This window comes from Schistocerca gregaria, chromosome 1 (assembly GCF_023897955.1).
Source record: "Schistocerca gregaria isolate iqSchGreg1 chromosome 1, iqSchGreg1.2, whole genome shotgun sequence".
Classification (NCBI taxonomy): Eukaryota; Metazoa; Arthropoda; class Insecta; order Orthoptera; family Acrididae; genus Schistocerca; species Schistocerca gregaria.
In genome coordinates, this window is record NC_064920.1 from 383,402,317 (window position 1) to 383,422,852 (window position 20,536).

The 20,536-nt window shown below is 42.7% G+C and overlaps 1 protein-coding gene across 4 annotated transcripts in view; it reads left to right on the forward strand.

Moving 5' to 3' along the window:
- Positions 1 to 357: 357 nt before the first annotated feature.
- Positions 358 to 20,536, forward strand: part of LOC126348418 (phosphatidylglycerophosphatase and protein-tyrosine phosphatase 1) — a 31,803-nt gene continuing 11,624 nt past the window's right edge. The window contains exons 1-4 of one of the 4 annotated variants that reach the window (XM_050002355.1): positions 358 to 1,063; positions 1,146 to 1,226; positions 1,294 to 1,503; positions 3,039 to 5,480. In XM_050002355.1, the coding sequence (XP_049858312.1) occupies positions 926 to 1,063; positions 1,146 to 1,226; positions 1,294 to 1,503; positions 3,039 to 3,047 (438 nt within the window). In that variant the 5' untranslated portion in view covers positions 358 to 925 and the 3' untranslated portion in view covers positions 3,048 to 5,480. Of the gene's footprint in view, positions 1,064 to 1,145; positions 1,227 to 1,293; positions 1,504 to 3,038; positions 5,481 to 20,536 lie in introns of those variants that run through there. The other 3 variants (XR_007565172.1, XM_050002352.1, XM_050002353.1) reach the window with 3 other exon arrangements.

A 20,536-nucleotide genomic window follows, 5' to 3' on the forward strand; every position in this document is an offset into this window, starting at 1 on the left:
TGTCTTCTCTAAAGTTTGCTGTTACATCTGGAGTATAGAGTATTACATAATGGCGCTTAATAACTTTACTCTTTCTGTGTATCTGTATTCAATACAGTCACATCTCTAACTGTGGGTGAAAGATACATTTAAAACTATATAGGGCTACACCACGTACGTTTCTGCTATTTACTTGTAGGTTGGTTCGGGGAAGTGGGCCGAGCAGCTTAGTTCATGGGTCCCATCGGATTAGGGAAGGATGGGTAAGGAAATCACCGTGCCCTTTCAAAGGAACCATCCCGGCATTTACCTGAAGCGATTAAGGGAAATCACGGAAAACCTAAATCGGTATGTCCGGACGCGTCCTCCCCAACAGGAGTCCAGTGTGATGCGCCACTTAGCTCGGTAATTTCTTGTATTTGAAACTGTAGTTCCATTAATTGTTTTGGTACCGTTGGCTTGTTGCTTTTATTAAAGTGTTGTGGTCTGCAAATTACATCTTGATAATACATAACAGTCTTACGTTAGACTGTGATACATAATAATAAACAGTAAACACGTTAAGTTTGACGAGATGTCATAGATGCTACTAGGGTAGATGGACAGATTCTTCGACCATGGTCGAAGGACAGATTACAAACAACAGTGAATGAGTGAAGTTATTTTGTTATCCGTGGTTATTTGAAGTCTATAAGCAGTGCAATCGGAACATTATTTATGGAAAAAGAAAGCTGCAACGATGCCAACTGAAAGACATTGTTTTTAATAATTCTTTGCTGACTTGGTTTGCTCTCTCAAGCAAGTACAAGTGCTTTCCATTCCATAGGAACTTACGCCTCTGAATAGTAACGGCTTGTGTGAAAGTGTGACATGTATGCGATATGGGAAAGTGGCGCAAGGAAGATTGGGGAGAAAATAAACGTATGCGAAAGAGAAGCCGCTTACAATGTTCGCCAGATTATCGTTTTATCCTACACTTTTATACAATGTTGCCATGGAGAAATGTACGAAACGGAGATGGTATGACAGAATTGACGAAACTGTGATTTTAGGCGCACTGCCGTTTAAGTGGTTGACGACAAAGGTGGGCAGTCCATGTTGAGTTCATATGACACGTACAAATAAATAAATGAACTGTTCAATCAATATTTTAACTTGTTTTGTAGTTGGTCGAAGAAGAAAACGTCAAAGGCGTAGTCTCAATGAATGAAGATTACGAACTAAGGATACTGTCAAATAATAAGAAGGTAAATCTGGAACGTAGATGTCGTCTACCAAAAGAAATTCGAATTTTCTAAACAATTTAATGAACAGTTTCGTCTTACGTTTCAGGATTGGGAGAGGCTAGGAATAAGATTTCTTCAATTGTCAACTACTGACATATTTGAAGCACCATGCCAAGGAAAACTCTCACGAGGTGTGGAATTTATTGAGGAAGTGAAACAAAGCGGCGGCAGCGTTTACGTACACTGTAAAGCAGGACGTACCCGTAGTGCCACTCTTGTTGGTTGCTACCTTATGATGGTAAGTAAACTTACATGCTTTTCGTACAATGAATGGTAGCTGTGTAACGCAGAAAACTTTCTTTGTAGTTGCTATAGTAGTATTGCAATAGCTTCCGTAATACTCGGGCACTAACATTAGGGCAGGCAAATGACAACAGAAAACAACCTTTACATGAACCAAAGTAAATGATAGATGTGGGGAAACTGATTAGGTACATGATCTGCCAGTTAACCTCCTCCTCCTGTAACACCACATGGCAAATTCTTCTGTTCAAAGGTTTCAGTGCTTTGTGCATTGCCAGTTATTTTTACAGTCCAAATAGCAAAAATCAACTTTTAGTGTCTCATATTTCTTCATTTAATTTAACTATATTCCATTGCCCTAGTTTTGCTTCTGTATGCACATTTTATATCATGCTTTCAAGGCACTGCCCATTCCATTCATCTGATCTTCAGATCCTTTGCCATCTCTAACAGAGTTAGTGTCATTGCAAACTTGTGACTTTTTATTTATGATTCCTGTATTTTAATTTGTTCTCCATATTTTTCTTTTGTTTACTTTACTGTTTGCAGACTGTACAGATTAAATAACACCAGTGAAAGGCTGCAGCTGTGTCTCATACCCATCTCAACCACTTCTTGTATTTCATCCCTGTAGCCTCTTATAGCTGCTATCTGGTTTCTGCACAACTTCTACATAACCTGTTACTCTCTGTATCCCTCCCCCCCCCCCCTCCCCTCATACCTTCAGAAGTTCAGAAATTGTATTTCAGTGAACATTGTGAAAAGCTTACTTTGTCTACAAATGATGTAAATGTAGGTTTGCTTTATTTAATCTACCTTCTGAGATAAGTCATAGCATTACTATTTCCTCACTTTCTTACATTTCTCTGAAACCCAAATTGATCATTGCCAAGGTTGGCTTCCCATTCTTCTTTGAATAATTCATGTCAATATTTTCCAGTCATTACTTATCAAACTGATAGTTCAGTAATAGTCACATCTGTCTGTACCTTTTTTCTCTGGAATTGGAATTATTCCTTTCTTTATGAAGCATGTGGATACCGTAAAATGGGGTGAATAGGATCAATTCTGACAGGAAAACATTAAAACAATAGACACTACACAGGATCGCAATAAAATATGGAAACCTGTGCGTCAGTCAGCATTATTGCTCTTGAGGAACACATTCACAAACATTTTGGGTTTCAATGGTGGCTACCCTGGCTTTTAGAGCACTGTAAACATGTGGGCAAGGATTCCCATGATTATGTATATTCCGAAAACTTGGTATACAGTGGTGTGCGGTTGGGATTTGTGTATCATCAAAATCAGTGCTTCTACCAAGAATTGTTCCGAATTCAGGTCCTCCTTTGTTTTTGGTGAGTATTAAATATATTTCTTGATTTCATTTTGTTTCACTCAAACGAACGCACTTTTTTAAAAAATGGGGTGAATATGATCCGTATAAAATAACACTATTATCGAGCTTACATTTGGTTATGGGATACTACCTTCTTGTGTTTTGAATGTTTCGTTCTATTTAATTTCCAGACTGATTAAAATGCCCAGAAATTACATTCCTGATCCTAATGGGAAATCCTACACAAAGAGAAGCAAGGATGAATTAGCCCAAGCCATTGCTGCAGTTAAAGGAGGGAGCAGCATTAGGCAAGCTGCTGGAAATGTCAGCATTCCATACACAGTTCTCCACTGACATTTGAGGAATAAGGATGTTTGCCCCAAAGAGGGACAAACTGCATTCTCCGCAGATGAAATGGTGTTGATTGTGGACAGGCTTGCTATTTGTGCCGCGTGGGGCTATCACTTTGACCGGTTAACTCTGTGATTGTTTGTCAAAGGATTCTTGAGCCGGAGAGGTGAATTAGTTTGAAAAAAAAAAAAAAATTGCGTGGTCATGAATTCACTGTTAGGTTTTTGAAGAGGCACAAATAAAAATAGAGTCTAAGACTTTGCCAGAACATACAAAGAGCACTTGCTTCTGTGTCGATGGGTTGTACTACGGGAATATTTTGATAATTTAGAGAAGAAAATTAAATATGTTCCCCCAAGTAATATTTTGTATTTCGATGAAACAAACTTAGCAGATAATCTAAGCCATGCAAAAGTGATTACGGAAAGAGGATCAAAATATCCTGAGAGAGTCATGAATACCTCCAAACCAGCAATGTCAATTATGTTTGCTGCTGCAGCCAATGGAAAACTGCTTCCTTTGTATGTTGTTTATCACTCAGAGCACTTGTGTGCTTCATGAATGGATGGTGCTCCCAAAGACACCAGATTTTATACAAGTGAAAGTGGGTGGTTTGATGCTCAATGTTTTGATGACTGGATTGCCACAATCATTTTCCCTTATTGTAGGAAGTTAGAAGGCCCCAAAATTTTAATCGGCAGCAACCTTTCCACTCATCTTTCTGTGGCTTCAGTCAAGGCTTGTGAAGAGAATGGTGTAAGAATGATTTTTCTTCCCAAAAACTCTACACATCTCACTCACCCTCTTGACGTGGCAATTTTTGTCCATTGAAGACCAGCTGGCAAAGCATTTTCCAAAAATTGAAGTTGGGTTCCTGTCGTGAGGAGACCACCATTCCAAAGGATATGTTCCCCAAATTACTAAACCAGCTTGTGAGGGCTCTGGAAGTAAATGCCAAAAGAAACATCCAGATTGGTTTCAAGAACTGTGGGATACTGCCATTCAATCCCAAAGAGAGTAATTACAGAGTTCCTGGTGTTGAAGATGATGGTGAAGGACCCACAAATCCACAGGATGTTGATGGAGCCCTCATAGAATTGCTCCAAGAATTTCGAGGGAGCGATGAAAGGCCTGTGAGACAACGGCAAACCAGTGCAGGCTGGGAAAAGTGTGTCAGTACATGATTTGCCTGATGATTAAAAGAGTGATGCCTCGGACAAAAGTGACGATGTTTTTGGAGATAAAGACTCTCAAACTCTCTCCACCAACGAACATGAGAACCCAGACAAGGCACAAGTGCAATCAGTGGATCGGAAGTCGTTTCACCTTATCAACTTTATCCTGGTCACTTTGTCATTGTTAGATTTGACACAAAAAAGGGACACAGGAGGTTCATAGGCACAATTGTCACTGTAACTGAGTCAGCCGTGACTGTTAAGTGCCTTTGAAAAAGGGTTTAGAAAAAGAACACTGTCTTTGGTTTCCTGGACATAGACAATATATGTGAGGTGACCCCAATAAAAGTGGAGAGAAAGATGAGTCACTAACATTCAAAGGAGTCAACCCACCTTTTTTGTGGATCCCAGGTTTTTAAAATAAGTTATAGCATTTCAAGTTTTCTACATAAAATGTATTTCTTTTTTCAATAAAATAATTATAATCATGTGTATACTTCTTTTTTCTATTTTGCAATAATCTTTTACTTTTTTAAAAAAATAAGCAGGAGTCCTAATCATCAGTCTTGTATATCTTTCACGCCAGATGGAATAGTTTTGTCATCACTGGTTCTCCCAAGGATGTCAGTAATTCTGAGGGAATGCTGTCTACTTCGGGTGCCTTGTTTTGGAATAGGTCTTTCATTGCTCTGTCAAATTCTTATCACAGGATCATGTATCTCACTCAACTTCATCTACTTCCTCTTCCCTTTCTGTAATATCACCTTAGAGTTCATTCTCCTTGTATTGCCCTTCTGTATATTTCTTCCACTTTTTCGCATTCTTTTCTTTGCTTAGTACTGGTTTTTCCATCTGAGCTGGTGATATTCATGCAGATACTTCTCTTTTCCGCAAAAGTGTCTTTAGTTTCCTTATAGGTGGTATCCATTTTCCCCTTAGTTTTACATGCTTCTATAGAATTCATTTGTCTTCTAGCCATTTTGCACTTTCTGTCAGTCTCATTTTTTTAGACATCTTTATTCCCTTTCACCTGCTTCATTTTTAAATTTTGTTTCATCAATTAAGTTCAGTACTTTCTGTGAAATCCAAGGATTTCTACAGGGCTTTTCTTTTTCTATTTCATCCTCTGCTGTTTTGGCAATTTCATCTTCCAAAGTTACTCATGCCCCTTCTATTGTACTTCCTTCGCCATTTTCGGTCAGTACCTAATGCTCCATTTGAAAATCTCAACAACCTTTGGTTCTTTCAGCGTTATCACCTTAATTTCCTACCCCGCCCCCCTCCCATAATTTTTTTTGCAAGGTTGGCGTCTACTAGTTTCTCCATTCTTTTGTGAACAAATCGTGTCAATATTTTGCATTCATGAATTATTAAACTGATAGTTCGGTAATAGTCACCACTGTCAGTATCTGCTCTCATTGGAATTGGAATTATTCCTTTCTTCTTGAAGTTTGGGGGTATTTCACCAGCCTCAGTGGTCTGAGTCCACATCTGCCCCTGGAAATGTATTACAGTTTAAAATCTGATTCCAGAATCTCTGTCTTACTGTTACATAACCAATCTGAAACCTTGTGGTGTCTCTAGGTCTCTTTCAGGCCAACAATCCTCTTTCATCATTCTTAAACCCAGCATTAGTAATGGTTAACTTATGCACTGTGCAAAATTCTATCAGGTGACTTCCTCCCTCATTTCTTTCCCACAGTCCACATTCGCATACTATTTTTTCTTCCCTTCCCTTCCCTTTTCCTATTACCAAATTCGTCTCCCCATCACAGTTAGTTTCCCTCTCCCTTGACTATCTGAATAATTTCTTTTATCTCATCATACATTTCTTCAATCTCTTTATCATCTGTGAAGCTAGTTGGCTTATTAACTTGTACTATTGTGATGGGTGTTGGCTTCATGTTTATCTTGGCTGCTCCAGTGGGTTCACTGCAGTGTTCATAGTAGCTTACCCACACTCCTGTTTTCTTATTCATTAATAGACCTACTTGCTCATTATCCCTATGTGGGTTTGTATTTACAATCCTGCATACACCTGACGAGAAATCATGTTCATCCTGCCCCCAAACTACACCATTTCCCACTATGACTAACTCCATCCTACCCATTTCCCTTTTTAAATTATCTAACCTATGTACACTCATTCACTCCAAGCTCTGACCTATAGAATTCCAGTTTTTTTCATAATGTTGACATTCTCCTGAGTAATCCTCACCTGTATATCAAGATGCGGGACTATTTTGCCTTTGAAATATTTTGCTCAAGAGGATACCATCATTTAACCATAGAGTAGAGCTGCATGCCCTCAGGAAAGGTACTCTCACATGGGACACAGCCTTATCGTAGCGACCTTTAGTGGTGCCAGGCGGGAAGCTTTGTGTATCTCGATGACACTGAGATAATGTATAGCTACTGGCAGGGTCACCCAAGCCAAACAAGGCTCGGTGGAGGGGCCCGACAAAGTGTGCCCTACACCTAAGGTAGGGGTGGACTGTTTTCCCAGCTGGGTGTGGGTACAGCAACCCAGTGCGTCCAGAGCTGGAGCTGGCAGTGCTGCTAGACCTCTTTTACCATAAACTGTGGGCCTACTTCAGAAACCATTGTTAGATGCAGTAGTGCAACATTGTGGATTCGGAGAACAAGGGCCGCTGGCTTCACCTCCTGGACCGATAGGAAGATCTACACCTCAAAAAACCTTAACCTCAAAGTGTGCTATGTGCTAGTGCAGTAAAACAGTCTCTAGCGGGCAACCTCTGGGGCACTTGCTGCCCACCAGATGTCGAAGGCTTGCTCAGACACGTGGGGCTCTGTCTGGGTTGGCATGTGGCTTGTGAGATTTCTATGCAGCATCCTAAATTTCAATCTCCTCCTGACAGAATGGGTGTACTGTAAAGTGGTACCCAACATGGAGAGTTCAGGTGGTCTGTCCTCTCGGGAAGAAGTCTTAGAATTATGGCAAGAGGGCAGTGCTTTGCCATAACACTTCAATTGTTATACAAGAGAGCTGAGGGCACCTTTGAGAAGGTCTCTCCTTTCTGTATTCACAAGGCGTTAAAGGGTTATTGGTGGGGGGGGGGGGAGAGGGTCCTTAAAAAGTGTTAAACGACTTTGTAATGGAACACTTCGTGTTGAAACTGCCATGTCGAATGAAGTACCTAATTATCTGGGATACTGAGTCTTAGGTGACTCTCCTGTGGTGGCTGAGTTACATAATGCCCATAACTTCTAAAAAAAAAAAATCACGCAAAAATTCATTCAAAATCCACGAAAGTGGCAGCTAAACTGTCAGGTTGGTGAGCCCCCTCCCTTTCCGACAGTGGTTTTACTTTAGAGGATATTGATATCCACATGGAGGCACTACTTAATGTTCCCCTCGATCTCTTGGGTAAATCACGTCTGCCAAGGAAGGACAAGGTAGCCACCACTAATCAATAACTCCCAGAGGGACTTGTGTGTTGCAGCGGAACTTAACCCACGAGCAGGTATGCCGCTCTCTTTGTATGTGTATAGAGAATGGCTGTCTTTATGTCACCTAGGTAAATATGTATGAGCAAAATCACAGTTTAATCATAGTTAAATTAACTAACAATAAAATGTTTTTGGTGGTGGTGGTGGTGGTGGTGGTGGTGGTGGTCTTCACTCCAGAGACTGATCTGATGCAGCTCTCCATGCTACTCCATCCTGTGTAAGCTTCTTTATCTCCTTGTAACTACTGCAACCTACATACTTCTGAATCTGCTTAGTGTATTCATCTGTTGATCTCCCTCTATGATTTTTAGCCCCAATGCTTCCCTCCAGTATTAAATTTGTGATCCCGTGGTGCCTCAGAATGTGTCCTACCAACCAATCCCTTCTTCTAGTCAAGTTGTACCACAAATGCCTCTTCTCCCCCATTCTGTTCAGTACCTGCTCATCAGTTATGTGACCTACCCACCTAATCGTCCCACTTACATAGTATAAGTTAAAACACTGTTTAATTAATTAAACAATAATGAAATAAACTTCCATTGTATTACTCTGTTGCCACAGGCAAATGTGACACCATAGTAACAACCCACTCAAAGCATTAAACAGCACAGTCGCTTCAGATCCTAGTCAACTGGATATTTGATTGTTAATTATCGTGTAGACAATGGATTGTGCTGCTGGCTTGTCACCTGGGTCATTTTTGTGCATGAATTGTAAAGTTTTTCTTGCCTATCTCGCTGTTTATTTTATGTTACTGCTACTCACTTGGGTGTATGACAACACAATTTAGAATTGTCAGCTGTAGCAATAATGAAGGTGTCATCTGAAGCAATAATGAAGGAACAGGTATGGGCTTGCAAAAAAAAAAAAAAATTGAGGTTGGTGCATTTTATACATATGCGTGCCCACTCAAATGTTAACTGTCTACTGGTCAAATTTGGAAGAATTACAACTTGTGGCCCATGACAGACTGTTATGCATCTGCTTACAAGAAACTCATTTTAAAGTTACCGATACCTTGCCCTAAGGGGCTACCATCCCTGCAGGAAGGAAAATGTTACTGTTTTACCATGGCTGTGCAAGCAGTTACAGTGGAAGTTCCCTCGCCAGTTAAAATCACAATGTGTTCATATCTCCCTCCTCGTGATCCATTGGATGCAGATGCGCTGGCAGAACTTTCTCAGACACCCCCTCACTCTTTCCTTGTTGTGGGTGACTTCAGGGAATATCTGTCTTTTGTACTCTGGTCAGGTGGTACACTTTTCTGTAGCTGGAGGGTCTTCAGCCATTGACCCTTGTAGATTCTGAATAGTGATGTGGAAATGAATTAAAAATTGCTTGAATAATTGGAAAAATTGATTGGAAAAAATAGTTGAAGATTTTGAAGGTAATTCATGAGTCTATGCACAATCTTGGGTGAACTTGAACTGATACCAATATCAGCAGACTTTGAATATCATTACATTCAAGATCAGTAAACATAGTTTATATTGCAAACTGCTGCTTTCAGTAGTGTGTGGTACCAAGTAATCACCGCAGCCATTAAAACTGTCGGTCTGTCTATAAGTTCTGAAAAAAACACAAAACTTTTAGCACAAGTAAGCCAAAGGTGCATATTAAGTCTTGAGTCATTACCTTCACATGAATTCCATTGTGTTCAGTCTTGAGTGCGACAGTGTCGGTGCAGGAATGCTCCTCCAGATACGGTGTTAATTATTCTAGTGTGCACTGATCCTCTTGATGTTTTATCTCAGCGGCGAGTGAAGTGATGAACATATAGGAGTTGAACTTATAATCATGTGAATAAATATTCCTTTTCTAATAACTTTTTATAATACTTTTAATTAACAGTTAAAATACACATTTTTAACAGTGCTGGTATGACAGGTCCAAGCATACGTCCATAAGCTACCACTTCCTGAAACAAACGGGTAAAGATACATGAATTTATTGAAGAGCGTATTTCTTACTTTGTTTCATACAGATATTTAGCGATGTATCAAAACAATATCCTGGCCACAAAACAACTCCTTAATTTACTTTTGGTGGTGTCTTTGGTTTATAGCTCTTTCTGTTTACATATAGCTTATATATGAGAAAAGAAAAGAAAGAAAAATAATAGGATTCAATACAATTTGGCTGCTGACTCAAGTTGTAGTTGACTAGAGACCATGTAGATGGATGTTTCAAGAGGCAAATTGGTTACAATGCAATCAGCAGCCGTTTTTGAATGTTACTCAGCAGCCAGGTGCGCAGCTTTGCAAAAATTGACACTACCCGACTACGGAAAACATTTGTGCCTTCAGATCTGCAAGAATACAAGTGAGACAAATAATAATGGAATGGAAGAGGGCCTCCTGGAAGAAATTCATTACTTCCATTAATTGGTCCACTTACAGTGCTTAAGTTTGGATCTCAATAAGGCAGATTTTAGGTGAGGGCAGTAAACCTCCCCTTATGGCCTTGTTGAGAAGCAGGGTCTTGGTGGACATGCTGAAAGATGTGACCTAGGTTTTCTCTAAACATTTCTTTACCAACACTGCGTCATCGAGACAATCATCTGCTTTCCAGGTGTGCTATAAGACTGTGGAGATGAGGCTCCACTTCTTCTCATGTAATGAGAAGGTGTACCATCTTCCATTCTCCATGTGGAATTGGAATCTGCTCTATCAGTGTACCTTACCAAATTCATTATGCCATGCTCTGTAAGCTGTATCCTGAAGTCAATTGCATGCTCCTGTATTGTTTCAATCAGATCTGGTTTGATGGACAGTATCCCATGACTTGGAAGGAGGCAATGTTAACTCCATTATGGTAACCAAAGATCACATTGACCCTAACAGTTATCAGAGTCTAGCACTTACCATTTGTTTGGCTACAACTCCTCGAGTGCATTGTCAGCTACTGCCTCACATTGCACCTCGAATCCAGAGGTCACCTGCCCCGCTCCCAGCGCAGTTTCAGACACTACCATTCTGCAATTGACAACGTAGCTCTACTGGAAACAATTATAGAGGATTTCTTCTAATTTTTTACTACAAAAAAAGTGTGTTACACCACAGGGAGGTGCAACATACTTTGTCAGCTTCAGGAATGGGGACTAAATAGACATCTCCCACTTCTTATTTCATCCTTTCTTGAGGGCCGGTGCTTCCAATCAAGTTGGTGGTGTCTCGTCTGATAGCTGTGTTCAGGAGAATGTGCCCCCCCCCCCCCCCCCCCCAAGGAGTGAACTGTGAACTGAGTATCACATAGCTTGCAGTCACTATCAGTGAATCTCCTCTGTAGTCAGAAGCCCTATTAAATGCTCTTTGTTTGTGGGTGACATTGCAGTCTTCTCCTCTTACCCAAATCATATAGTGACAATGAAGCAACTACAGCTGGTCATCAGTAGGCTGGAAGCTTGGACCAGTAAAACTGATTTTAAGTTTTTACCAGAGAAGTCTAGATATGTCAATTTTTACTGTGCTCGTTGAAGTTTTAACCAACTGGGCCTCTCATTGGAGGACAATATTTAATACTCTAAGGACACCGTGCACTATTTGGGCGTGCTATTCAACTGTAAATTAACCTGGTTACTGCACCTGAAAGACCTGCAGACAAAGGGCTCCAGATAATTCAATATTTAAAAATCCCTTAGCGAAAGGTGTTTGGAGCTAGCATGTCCCACCACCTGCTGTTGTACGGGGCATTCATCAGATCACGGTTATAATGCAGCAGCTGTGTTTGCGGATTGATCTGTATTTCCTACCTCAAGATGTTAGATGCTGTCCACCATAAGATATTTGGATATTAACTGAAGCATATCAAATTAGCCCAGTTGGGAGTCTGTGTAAAGATGCTGGTGAACCAACACTGGATTTGGCAGTGTCACCTTCTGGCTCTACAGCCGCTGAAACTGTGTTGCCCCAGTCATAGGCTAATGTGCAGCAGCCCACCCTAACTTTGAACAATTGCTCAAGAATCAGCCCCATGCAACCAGGCCATTCGCTACATGTGCACTGACTGTGTCAAGGATTTGCACATATGAGACCTCCGAATACATTGCCAGGAGTGGAACAGTCTGCCACCTTGACTTCTTTAGAAGCCCAAAGTTATTTTAAGCTTGACACAGTACAAGAAAACTCGCACTCCACATTATGTTTTTATAGCTCTTTGTTCAATTTTAAATACGTACTACATTTTATCGCTCTTTATAGAGATAGATCTGGCAAGTGAATGCTCTCAATTGTTCAGCTGTTTTTCTCTGATAGGGTTTCCAAAGTGCATCTTCCAGAACACTTTACAAACTATGATGCAAAGTTGTATGGCATTATAATGGCACTGGAGTGAACTTACAAGCATCACAACACAAGGTTTCTCATTTGTTCCCATTTACTCAGTGCGCTACATGTATACCATAGACCAATTGATTCAGCTCGTCCAGACTCCTTACTGCAGCTCTTACAGTGTGGCAAGGTGGTGATCTTTTGCTGGGTACCTGGACACATTGAAATACAGGGAAACAACATAGCTGACAAAGCAGCCAAAGAACTGTGTTGGGATCATGTTGCGGTCCATGTACTGTGCCTTTGCATGCTGTCATCTTATTATCTGACATATGAATCATGTGTCAGTGAGAAGCTAAACAGTTTGGGATGCCAGAAAACAAACCGCAGTCATTCAAATTGACCACACAGGCTTGAAAGACTCATGCCATGGAAGTGCTGCTCACCAGAATTTGCAAGGAACATAGCCCTTTAACACATGGTTCTCTCCTCAAGCAGGAGGATCCACCACTCTGTGAAGTTTGTAGTGTGCAACTTTCAGTTAAGCATTTTTTGGATGTTTGTTTTGTATATTGATATCAGGGCAGCCCTCAGTTTGGCTGCATATCTGCTCTCCGATACTGACATCAGTGTTAAATGGGTTTTGAAATATTCTGAACTGTTGGGCCTTATCCCTAATGTTTTGGTGAGAGGAGGCATACTCTTAATATGTTATAACCTACTCCACATGTGTCGACAGCCTTTGCTCCCCAACCCCCAACACCACCACCACCACCACCACCACCACCACCCTCCCTTGCATGAGAATGCCTTGCTGCTTTTATTGGGAAAAGGAATGGGTGTAGTTTACCCTTGCTGTCAGACTATCGCAGTACCAGATCAGCATGGCCATGTTGGCTGATGTTAGAAGGCCGATCGGTCAGTGATCCAAACTGGTGCCCTTAACAACACATTCGTTTGACCTCTCCACTGATCCCCTCCATGTTCTTGCACTTTCAGTATGATTATCTGTATTGTTGAGCTACACAGGCCTTCCCACATCAGTAAGGCACATTTCATGCGTTGTATTAAAAATGGTTGGGAATACAATAGAAATCAAACTTTGAATAATGTAAGCAGTAAAAGAAACATTATGTGTAAAACTGTGATCAATCCAGACAAGAGTTTTTATTGATAATTGATGCATCCTGACTCTGCACAAGACTGATTCACGGCAACAGGCTCCTAATGCCTCATTCCTACCGTGCCACTGTTGTACCAGGACTAATGTTAGCAGTGCTGTCACTTTCTGCTATCCTACTTCTGCATCTATACTCCACAAAACCTTCTGATTGTGTGGGGCTTAGGGTACTTCTGGTACGACCATCTGATCTTTCCTTCCCTTTTCCATCCATGAATGTCTCGTAGGGAGAATGAGTGTTGGTAGATCTCCATATTGGTTTAAACTTCTTAAATTTTCTTGTTGTGGTCATTTTGCGAGATACATTGTCTGAATCTTCACAGAACATACTCAGTTGGAATTTCCATAGTGAACCCTCTGCGATGCACAATGTCTGTCTTGTAGCGTGTCACTGGTGTGGGTTGAGCAACTCCATAATACTCTTGTGCTGACTCAGGTCCACTCTTCGCTGGGTCTCACAAAACAGTAGATATTAAACCTTATGAGCACATGCATTTCAAAATTGCAAATCCCCAAGATCTGGTGTTAAGCCAAAGTAATAGCACTTTTAAAGTCTGAGAAAGAACCAACAGATCCAAAAAGTTTCCATCCGGTTTCACTCCTTTGTCATTTGTACAAGGTCTTGGAAAGGCTGATCCTAAATTGAATATCAGAGTATATTGATAAAATACTCATAAAAGAGCAGTCCGGCTTCCGACCGGGAATTTCTTGCTGTGGACAGATCCTGAATTTGACTCAGCATATTGGGGATGGGTGTGAGAGAGGTGAAATAACAGGTGTGGCTTTCATCGACCTCATGGCGGCTTATGATACTGTTAACCACAAAAAGCTGCTTAGAAAAGTACACTTGGCTACAAAGGATTACCGACTAACTCAGATCCTTCAGTGTATGCTGCAAAACAGGAGATACGTTCTCTCTCTCTCTCTCTCTCTCTCTCTCTCTCTCTCTCTCTCTCTCTCTCTCTCTCTCTCTCTCCCCCCCTCTCCAAGACAAGAAGAGTCAATGGAGAATGCAGAAAAATGGTCTTCCCCCAGGGAAGTGTGCTGCCTCCACTGTTAGATCTACACAAATGACCAGCCAATTAACTCTTCAAATAAGGCATTCATATACACTGACGATACAGCATTCACTGCCCAAGGTGAAACCTTTGAGGAAGTAGAGGTGAAACTGACAACAGCTCTCGAAAATTTGGCCAAGCATTACAATGAAAACCAACTGATACCAAACCCTGGAAAGACCCAAGCAGGTGCATTCCATCTTAAAAGTAGGGAAGCCAAAAGGAAACTGAACATCACCTGGAGAGGAGAACTACACTGTGAAACTCCTAAATACCTTGAAGTGAAGGTGGACCGTTCCCTCACATTCAAAGCCCACTGTGAAGAAACGAGCCTCAAAGTAAAAGCGCGGAACAACATCATACGCAAACTTACATCTGCCAGTGTTTCTCCGTCGCAGAATACACAGCACCCATCTCGCAAAACTCTCTACATGCTAAACAAGAAGATACAGCCCTGAACGAGACAGGACACATTGTTACAGGCTGCTTACGACCTGCTCCTGTCAATAAGCTATACAAAATTATGGGTATAGCACCACCACCCATTCGTAGACAAGCTGCAACAGAAGTGGAGAAGGAAAAAACAAGAAATTGACCCTAGACATGTTCAGACATGACCCTCAACAGCCAAGACTGAGGTCAAGAAAAAGCTTCCTACAGAAAACTATGGCAATTTGTTCATCTCCAAGAACTCGCAGAGAGGTGCTTTGATGAGACTCCCTAGCTGAAGACTATCACGTGACTGTAAAGGAGGAAATAGCAGAAGGTTCACACCTGTCATACGTGACCTGGAAGACTTTGAACAGACTGCGAGTTGGAGTGTCAACGTGCAAAGCCAACCTCAGGAAGTAGGGCTTCAGTAATGAGGAGGAAACTTGTCAATGTGGTGCCGAACGACATCTGCTAGTCTGCAGGAACCTACCGGCTGCATGCACTATCTGTGACCTTGCTGCAGCGAGCGAAACTGCTGTGATAACCACCGAATACTGGGCCCGTTAAAAAATATAATCATCTTGCTGCTTGTTTGTATATATTATTGAATCTGTGTCATAAATACTACTGTACATATTTAATTTTGCAAATTTGTTGTGTGAATCAATACTTTTTGTAATTATTTTATGTTCTGGACTCGAAAAATAAAATACAGTCTTCCATTTGGGTGCCATTGTTACCATTAAGTGATTGAATAAGTCATTTTTATCTGCATACTGATTTTATTCAAGACCAAAACCTCTTAGGATTATTAGTCAGATAAGATTGCAAAATTTTACTTTCAAAGTCATTGAACACTTCTCTCAATGCTTCCATTACACTAATTTTTGCATTTTTCAGCTTTTGTTTGTCAGCAAGGTTTTGACTTCTCTTAAAACTGCAATGAAGGTCTCCTTGTTTACATAGTGTCTTTCTCAAATGACTATTAAACCACAGTGGGCCTTTCCATCCTGTAAATCCCTGTTTGGAACATAGTTGTCGAATGCATGCTAAATGATTCTTTTGAATTTTATGCATTTGTGCTCCACATCCTCTCCCTCAGCACCAAATATTTGGTGACTACTAAGATACTCATCAGTTTATATCCAGTCACATTTGCTGAGCAAAAATATTTTACTACCTTTCTTAGTAGGCAGTCATTGACGCTATTGCAGATACACAGCACTATTATCATATTATTGATACGTTTCTATGTAAGAACGTACATCATGGAATACATGATAGATAAAGTCTTGGATAGTCAATATTGTCATTGTGTCTGTAATTAAAAGTATCAACCAGCAACATCCTTCCCATCCTAGTCAACTTTTAGAGGAAAGACTAGTTGGACGAGATGTGAGATTATGGACCCTTCTCCCCGCTGCGGGCCTGGGGGTTAGAATAGGCCCGAGGTATTCCTGCCTGTCATAAGAGGCGACTAAAAGGAGTCTCACACCTTTCAGCCTTTATCTTTATGTTATAGTCTCTTGTAGGGTTTGACCTCTATTTTTCAAAATTTTCTTAAAGAGCGAGCCAATTGGGGAAGGGCATCTTACATGGTGTATCGTGTCCATCGTGCATGGAGATCTTTTTTCTCATTGAGGCATTGCAGTGCCACTCATCCTCCATCTCTTGGTCGAGGACACCTTCCTGGTTGCCTTTTCCTCCACCCACAGTGCAGTGTCATTTTCTGCACGGACGATGAGCATGGAATTTTTTGCACCTTATATCCAGCACAGTAGCCAGTCTGTTGTAGTGGGGCCACCATGCACCCTGTTGGTTGTAGCCCTCTGATTACACAAGGATCGTTCCGCTGATGACTGCGCCTTTAACTCCCCACTTACGTCAAGGAGAAGATGCCCGTCACCCTGGGGCAACGGGACTCCCAGCAATGGCCATCCTGCCAGGTGGCCTTTGCTGCTGCTGCTGCTGTTGCTGCTGCTGCTGCTGCTGCTGGGTAGCGCCCGTGGGAGGGCCCCAGGTCGGATTGCGTAGCATCAAGGCGGATGACATTCCATGAAGCGTAGTACGTCATCTCTTGCTGGTGGTCCACTGCCAGCAATCTCTAAGCGGGCAAAGTCTAACTTCAGTGCTAAGAAATATGACCCCAAATTGTTACCCTCCCTGGCCACACCATGGGAGGAATGCTGGGCTAAGGAGGTAGTGAAGCTTATTCACCACGGTACCTCATATTTATGAGGGTTGATGGGGAATCTTTCATGTCCATGAAGCCTCAGTTTTTTGTGGCGCATTTGGAGGACAAGTTTGGGGAGACGGAGGGCTTGTCCAAAAGGCACTCTGGGTCAGTCATGACAACAGCAGCATCCTCTGCCCCGTCACGAGCATCACTCGCTCGTAACAAGTTGGAGGATGTTTCTGTTGCCATCGCGCCCCATAAGAGGTTAAATATTGACCGGGGTATTGTATTCCACAGGGACCTTCTTTTGCAGTCTGACAACGAGCTGCACGCCAATTTAGAACGTCCAGGTGTTAATTTTGTCGGGTGCGCCTTTCAGGGTTTGAGGGATAATCAGGTTGCCACTGGTCATTTCATCTTGGTCTTTGAGGGTGACACATTGCTCGAGAAGGTCAAGATGATGGTCTACCGCTGTGATGTCAAGCTGCTTCCTGCTGTACTTAAAGATTGTGGACGTCCGTCACATCCCAATACTCCATGTGCCCCGCCTCCCATCTGTGTCAACTGTGGAGAGCATCATTCATCTTCCTCGCCAACCTGCAGGATTTTACAGAGAGAGGAAAATCGTGGAATATAAGACCCTGGTCTGACTGACCATCACAGAGGCTAAGTGGAAATTAGAGCTTTACACCTGCTTTCTGCATTGCCCTCCAGGGTACATAGTTCTCGGCAATGTGGGCCCCTGCCCCCTGTGGCTATAAGGGATATTACAGGAACCGTAGCAACTATAATTGAGTGACAGGTGGAGTTTGCATTTATGTCCTAAACTCAGTCTGTAGTGAACTTGTGCCTTTTCAAACCCCTTTTGAAGCTGTGGCTGTCAGAATAAGGACGACACAGGAAATAACTGTCTGCAATGTATATCTTCCTCCAGATGTGCACTATCTCTGAATGTATAAACTTCACTGATTGACCAACTCCCTAAAACTCTCCTACTTTTGGGAGATTTTAGCTCCCATAACCCCTTGTGGGGTGGCGGGGTGACACTGTGCTTAATGGCAGTCAAAGATGTCGAAAATTTACTGTCTCAATTCAAGCTCTGCCTCTTAAATACTGGGGCCGCCACACATTTCAGTGTGGCTCATGGTAGTTATTTGGCCATTGATTTATCAATTTGCAGCCCAGGACTTCTCCCATGTATCTACTGCAGAGCACATGATAACGTGTGGTAGTGACCACTGCCCTGGCGTCAGGCCCACAGATGGCTGCCTAGATGGACTTTAAACAAGGCGGACTGGGAAACTTTCACCTCTGCTGTCACCATTGAATCTCCCCCATATGGTAACATTGATGTGATGGTTGAGCAGGTGACTACAACAATCATTTCTATGGCAGAAAACAAGGTCCCTCACTCTTTAAGGTGCCCCCGGCAAAAGGCAATCCCTTTTTGGTCACCGGAAGTCGCTGAAGCAATTAAGGAGCATTGGCGAGCTCTACAGCGGCATAAGTGGCAGCCTCCCCTGGAGCACTTCATAGCCTTTATGTGGCTTCGTGCCCACATTCGCCAACTTATCAAACAACGGGAGCAGGAATGTTGGGAGAGGTATGCCTCGACCATTGGGTGCCATATGTCACCTTTCCAAGTCTGGGCAAAGATCAAACATGTTTTCAGGTACAACACCCCAACAGGTGTTCCCGATGTTAACATAAATGCCGTGTTATCTACCAAAGCAAACATGATTGCCAAGCACTTTGCTGAGCACTATGCTCGAGCCTCTGCGTCAGAGAATTACTCCCCTGCCTTTTGCACTCTCAAACAGCGGCTGGAAGGGAAAGTCCTCTCATTCACTAGATGCCACAGTGAATCCTGTAATGCCCCATTTACAGAGTGGGAACTCCTCAGTGCCCTTGCACATTGCCTCGACACAGCTTCTGGGCCAGATCAGATCCACAGTCAGACGATTAAACATATCTCGTCTGACTACTAGCAACATCTCATCATCTTCAACCAGATCTGGTGTGATAACATCTTTCCATCGCAATGCCAGGAGAGCACCATCATTCCGGTGCTCAAACCCAGTAAAAGCCCACTTGATGTGGATAGCTATCGGCCCATCAGCCTCACTAACATTCTTTGTAAGCAGATGGAACGTATGGTGTTTCGGTGGCTGGGTTGGGTCCTAGTCACATGGCCTACTGACTCTATGTCAGGGCGGCTTCCGCCACGGTCGTTCGACCACTGATAGTCTTGTGTCCCTCGAGTCTACCATCCGAACAGCCTTTTCCAGACGACAACACCTGATTACCATCTTTTTTGATTTACGAATATCATATGACATGACCTGACATCATATCCTTGCCACATTATATGAGTGGGGTCTTTGAAGCCCGCTCCTGATTTTTATCCAAAATTTCCTGTCGCTTCATACTCTCCGTGTCCAAGTTGGTGCCTCCCATAGTTACCACCCCCCCCCCCCCCCCATATCCAGGAGAATGGCATTCCACAGGGATCTGGATTGAGTGTATATCTATTTTTAGTGGCTATTAACAATCTCACAGCAGCTGTAGGGTCGTCAGCCGCACCTTCTCTGTATGCAGACGACTTCTGCATTTCGTACTGCTCCACGAGTACTGGTGTTGCTGAGCGACGCCTAGAGGGAGGCATCCACAAGGCGCAGTCATGGGCTCTAGCCCACAGTTTCCAGCTTTCGGCTGCATAGTCCTGTGTTATGCACTTCTGTCAGTGTTGTACCATTCATCCAGAACCAGAACTCTACCTTAATGACGATCCACTCACTGTAGTGGAAACATATCGATTCTTAGGACTGGTTTTCGATGCCCGATTGACTTGGCTTCTTCACCTTCGTCAGCTTAAGCGGAAGTGCTCTGGCAGCACCTCAATGCCCTCAGTCACCTGAGCAACACCAACTGGGATGCAGATCGCTCTACATTGCTGCAGCTCTACAGAGCCCTTGTTCAATCCTGCCTTCACTATTGGAGCCTGTTTTATTGTTCGGCAGTGCTCTCAGCATTGCATTTACTCGACCCAATGCACCACTGTGGCGGTCACATAGCGACAGGAGCTTTTAGGATGAGTCCGGTGACCATCATCCTTGTGGAGGCCGGAGTTCCTCCATCGCAGGTTAGGTGTGCACAACTGCAGGCCAGATATGTTACGCACGTTTTTAGTTCTCCTGCACTTCCGAATCACCATCTCCTTTTCCCACCCGTGGTGGTTCATCTCCCGCATTGGCAGCTCAGGTCTGGGCTTCCAATTGTAGTTAGTGTCCGAACCTTTCTTTTCGAACTAGATTCCTTGCCTTTACCACCTATATTCAAGGTCCATTCACGTACACCTCCATGGTGTACACCTAGGCTGTGGCTTTGCCTGGACCTTTCGTATGGCTCTAATGACTCAGTTAACCCTGCAGCTCTCCGCTGCCACTTCCTCTCCATTCTTGACATGTACCGAGGCCACGAAATGGTCTACACTGACGGCTCGATGGCTGATGCTCACATCGGCTTCGCATATGTCCATGGAGGACATACTGAACAGCATTCCATGCCTGCCTGCCTGC